Here is a 5,952-nt window from a genome sequence, read left to right as displayed (position 1 = left end):
ATCTCAATTACAGGAGAAAAACTATTGAAAATTCCAACATATGGAGGCTGAACAACACGCTGCTGAATAACCAACAAATCACAGAAGAAATCAAAAAAGAAATCAAAATTTGCATAGAAACGAATGAAAATGAAAACACAACAACCCAAAACCTGTGGGACACGGTAAAAGCAGTCCTAAGGGGAAAGTTCATAGCAATACAGGCACACCTCAAGAAACAAGAAAAAAGTCAAATAAATAACCTAACTCTACACCTAAAGCAACTAGAAAAGGAAGAAATGAAGAACCCCAGGGTTAGTAGAAGGAAAGAAATCTTAAAAATTAGAGCAGAAATAAATGCAAAAGAAACAAAAGAGACCATAGCAAAAATCAACAAAACCAAAAGCTGGTTCTTTGAAAGGATAAATAAAATTGACAAACCATTAGCCAGACTCATCAAGAAACAAAGGGAGAAAAATCAAATCAACAAAATTAGAAACGAAAATGGAGAGATCACAACAGACAACACAGAAATACAAAGGATCATAAGAGACTATTATCAACAATTATATGCCAATAAAATGGACAACGTGGAAGAAATGGACAAATTCTTAGAAAAGTACAACTTTCCAAAACTCGACCAGGAAGAAATAGAAAATCTTAACAGACCCATCACAAGCACGGAAATTGAAACTGTAATCAAAAATCTTCCAGCAAACAAAAGCCCAGGTCCAGACGGCTTCACAGCTGAATTCTACCAAAAATTTAGAGAAGAGCTAACACCTATCCTGCTCAAACTCTTCCAGAAAATTGCAGAGGAAGGTAAACTTCCAAACTCATTCTATGAGGCCACCATCACCCTAATACCAAAACCTGACAGAGATCCCACAAAAAAAGAAAACTACAGGCCAATATCACTGATGAACATAGATGCAAAAATCCTTAACAAAATTCTAGCAATCAGAATCCAACAAAACATTAAAAAGATCATACACCATGACCAAGTGGGCTTTATCCCAGGGATGCAAGGATTCTTCAATATCCGCAAATCAATCAATGTAATACACCACATTAACAAATTGAAAAATAAAAACCATATGATTATCTCAATAGATGCAGAGAAAGCCTTTGACAAAATTCAACATCCATTTATGATAAAAACTCTCCAGAAAGCAGGAATAGAAGGAACATACCTCAACATAATAAAAGCTATATATGACAAACCCACAGCAAACATTATCCTCAATGGTGAAAAATTGAAAGCATTTCCCCTAAAGTCAGGAACAAGACAAGGGTGCCCACTTTCACCATTACTATTCAACATAGTTTTGGAAGTTTTGGCCACAGCAATCAGAGCAGAAAAAGAAATAAAAGGAATCCAAATAGGAAAAGAAGAAGTAAAACTCTCACTATTTGCAGATGACATGATCCTCTACATAGAAAACCCTAAAGATTCCACCAGAAAATTACTAGAAATAATCAATGACTATAGTAAAGTTGCAGGATATAAAATCAACACACAGAAATCCCTTGCATTCCTATACACTAATAATGACAAAACAGAAAGAGAAATTAAGGAAACAATTCCATTCACCATTGCAACGGAAAGAATAAAATACTTAGGAATATATCTACCTAAAGAAACTAAAGACCTATATATAGAAAACTATAAAACACTGGTGAAAGAAATCAAAGAGGACACTAATAGATGGAGAAATATACCACGTTCATGGATTGGAAGAATCAATATAGTGAAAATGAGTATACTCCCCAAAGCAATTTATAGATTCAATGCAATCCCTATCAAGCTACCAACAGTATTCTTCACAGAGCTAGAACAAATAATTTCACAATTTATATGGAAATACAAAAAACCTCGAATAGCCAAAGCGATCTTGAGAAAGAAGAATGGAACTGGAGGAATCAACCTGCCTGACTTCAGGCTCTACTACAAAGCCACAGTTATCAAGACAGTATGGTACTGGCACAAAGACAGAAATATTGATCAATGGAATAAAATAGAAAGCCCAGAGATAAATCCACGCACATATGGACACCTTATCTTTGACAAAGGAGGCAAGAATATACAATGGATTAAAGACAATCTCTTTAACAAGTGGTGCTGGGAAATCTGGTCAACCACTTGTAAAAGAATGAAACTAGAGCACTTTCTAACACCATACACAAAAATAAACTCAAAGTGGATTAAAGATCTAAACGTAAGACCAGAAACTATAAAACTCCTAGAGGAGAACATAGGCAAAACACTCTCCCACATACATCACAGCAGGATCCTCTATGCCCCACCTCCCAGAATATTGGAAATAAAAGCAAAAATAAACAAATGGGACCTAATTAACCTTAAAAGCTTCTGCACATCAAAGGAAACTATTAGCAAGGTGAAAAGACAGCCTTCAGAATGGGAGAAAATAATAGCAAATGAAACAACCGACAAACAACTAATCTCAAAAATATACAAGCAACTCCTACAGCTCAACTCCAGAAAAATAAACGACCCAATCAAAAAATGGGCCAAAGAACTAAATAGACATTTCTCCATTTCTCTTCTCTGTTAGACATACAGATGGCTAACAAACACATGAAAAGATGCTCAACATCACTCATTATCAGAGAAATGCAAATCAAAACCACTATAAGGTACCATTTCACACCAGTCAGAATGGCTGCCATCCAAAAGTCTACAAATAATAAATGCTGGAGAGGGTGTGGAGTAAAGGGAACCCTCTTACACTGTTGGTGGGAATGCAAACTAGTACAGCCACTATGGAGAACAGTGTGGAGATTCCTTAAAAAACTGGAAATAGAACTGCCTTATGATCCAGCAATCCCACTGCTGGGCATACACACTGAGGAAACCAAAAGGGAAAGAGACACGTGTACCCCAATGTTCATCACAGCACTGTTTATAACCGCCAGGACATGGAAACAACCTAGATGTCCATCAGCAGATGAATGGATAAGAAAGCTGTGGTACATATACACAATGGAGTATTACTCAGCCATTAAAAAGAATACATTTGAATCAGTTCTAATGAGGTGGATGAAACTGGAGCCTATTATACAGAGTGAAGTAAGCCAGAAGGAAAAACATAAATACAGTATACTAATGCATATATATGGAATTTAGAAAGATGGTAACAATAACCCGGTGTACGAGACAGCAAAAGAGACACTGATGTATAGAACAGTCTTATGGACTCTGTGGGAGAGGGAGAGGGTGGGAAGATTTGGGAGAATGGCATTGAAACATGTAAAATATCATGTAAGAAACGAGTTGCCAGTCCAGGTTCGATGCACAATACTGGATGCTTGGGGCTAGTGCACTGGGACGACCCAGAGGGATGGTATGGGGAGGGAGGAGGGAGGAGGGTTCAGGATGGGGAACACATGTATACCTGTGGCGGATTCATTTTGATATTTGGCAAAACTAATACAATTATGTTAAGTTTAAAAATAAAATAAAATTAGAAAAAAAAAAACTAATACAATATTGTAAAGTTTAAAAATAAAATAAAATTAAAAAAAAAAAAAGAAATATAGTCCAAATCAGTGTATAGGAGACTTTGAAAATGGCAGAGAAATAAAAGTAAATGCTAATGAATATGATTTATTAATGCCTTAAACTTGCTCATGTAGTCAAAATAAAATGATAGAATATTGAACTAAAGGTCTTTAAGTCCTAAAGCACTGTTACAAATTCACCCTACAAAAGAACTGGTGTGTGCATGCTTAGTCATGACCAACTCTTTGTGACCCCATGTACTGTAGCCCACCAGGCTCCTCTGTCCATGGAATTTTCTGGCAAAAATACTGGAGTGGGTTGCCATTTTCTGCTCCAGGGGAATCTTCCCAGACCAGGAGTCAAACCGATATCTCTTGTGTATCTTGCAATGAGCAGGCAGATTCTTTACCAAATGCACCACCTGGGAAGGGGGGAGGGTCTAGAAATATCAGTTATGCATCAAGATCTTCAGAATTATCTACTTGGGGAAATTTCTTTTTTTAATTAAATTTATTTATTTTAATTAGAGGCTGATTACTTTACAATATTGTATTGGTTTTGCCATACATCAACATGAATCTGCCACGGGTGTACACGTGTTTCCAATCCTGAACCCCCTTCCCACCTCCTTCCCCATACCATATTGGTTGCTGGAACAAGGGAAGTCAGAGATTTATATAGTAATGGAGATGAGGATCTGTGGCAGGTACTCATCTAAACATTAAATAGTACAAGGAGGGGGAATATTACAGGGAAGGGGAAACAGTATAGGAAAAGCAACAGAGGGGAGACAGAAGCACAGAAAATAGCATCAGATAGAGATATTTCTACCAAGTGCCCTAAGGTATGAGATTATCAGAGTCAGAGAAATATGACTTCAATACGGAGACTTTGTAAGGAAAAGATGGGTACAAAAATTTATTCTTCTGAAAAAAATTAAGTAATTATTCTGTAATAATTCTCTATGCGTGCAGGAATAGATCAACTTGAGGAATTACAAAGACTTTAGGAATAAGGTCATTTACATGAGCAACAGAGGGGCTTACATGGAACAAGTCTAGTCCAATGGACACTGGTTTGGCCCAACTAGATAGAGAGTTATATATGATCTGATTCTGTTGATTACAATGAGCTTTATCTCCCCAGCCCCAAAAAACTTTAGTTTTCATCATTTTCACCTATTCCCTTTAGATCTACTGAAGGTCAACAATGAAAAACCAAACATTTACTGAGTTTATTTTGTTGGGCCTCACAAATCAACCTGAGGTCCAGGCACTGATATTCATCTTTCTGTTTCTCACCTACATGCTAAGTGTCCTAGGAAATCTGACTATCATCATTCTCACTCTAGTAGATTCTCACCTCCAAACCCCCATGTATTTCTTCCTCCAGAATTTCTCCTTCTTAGAAGTTTCCTTCACATCCATTTTCATTCCCAGATTTCTGACAAGCATGACAACAGGAAATAAAGCCATCAGCTTTGCTGGATGCTTAATTCAATATTTTTTTGCTATATTTCTTGGGGCAACAGAGTTTTATCTCCTGGCTTCTATGTCCTATGACCACTATGTGGCCATCTGCAAACCCCTGCACTATCTGACCGTCATGAACAGCAGAGTCTGCATACAACTTGTGTTCTGCTCCTGGCTAGGGGGATTCCTGGCTATCTTTCCCCCAATCATCTTAATGAGCCAGGTGGATTTCTGTGCCTCCAATGTTCTGAATCACTATTACTGTGACTATGGGCCCCTCCTGGAGCTCGCCTGCTCAGACACAAGCCTCTTAGAACTGATGGTCATCTCCTTGGCAGTTGTGACTTTGGTGGTTACTCTGGTGCTGGTGACACTTTCTTATACATATATTATCAGGACCATTCTGAGGATTCCTTCTGCTCAGCAAAGGGCAAAGGCTTTTTCCACTTGTTCCTCCCACATGATTGTCATCTCGCTCTCTTATGGCAGCTGCATGTTTATGTACATTAATCCTTCTGCAAAAGAAGAAGGTGCTTTCAACAAAGGAATAGCCATGCTCATTACTTCAATTACTCCCTTGTTAAATCCCTTCATTTACACTCTAAGAAATCAGCAAGTGAAACAAGCCTTCAAGGACACCATCAAAAAGATTGTAAAGTTTTAACAAAACAAAATACACCTCAAGGAAAAATATACTTCATTCAGTAAATATGTATTGAGTGTCTACCATAATTCAAGTGCTGACCTGGCACTTAAGGATAAAAATATGAAAGGCATATGTCTTGATTTCAGGGAATCTATGGTGTAATGTGATAGAAATGTATGTAAACTGTCAATTGTCAAGTTTGCAGTTTACTTATAAGTCATAAGCTTGCGTGCGTGCATGTGTGCTAAGTCGCGTCAATTGTGTCTGACTCTTTGTGACACTATGGACTGTAGCTTGCCAGGCTCCTCTTTCCATGGGATTCTCCAGGCAAG

At 37.6% G+C, this 5,952-nt stretch overlaps 1 protein-coding gene across 1 annotated transcript; it reads left to right on the top strand.

Moving 5' to 3' along the window:
• The first annotated feature begins 4,711 nt into the window (after positions 1-4,711).
• LOC109558732 (olfactory receptor 6C4) lies at positions 4,712-5,638 on the top strand. Its single transcript, XM_019960063.2, has one exon. It carries the CDS (start codon positions 4,712-4,714, stop codon positions 5,636-5,638), a length of 927 nt encoding a protein of 308 aa, XP_019815622.2.
• Positions 5,639-5,952: the final 314 nt, after the last annotated feature.

The sequence above is a fragment of the Bos indicus genome, chromosome 5 (assembly GCF_029378745.1).
Source record: "Bos indicus isolate NIAB-ARS_2022 breed Sahiwal x Tharparkar chromosome 5, NIAB-ARS_B.indTharparkar_mat_pri_1.0, whole genome shotgun sequence".
NCBI lineage: Eukaryota > Metazoa > Chordata > Mammalia > Artiodactyla > Bovidae > Bos > Bos indicus.
The sequence above is the reverse complement of the archived record's forward strand: the minus strand, read 5'-3'. Positions and strand labels throughout refer to the sequence as shown.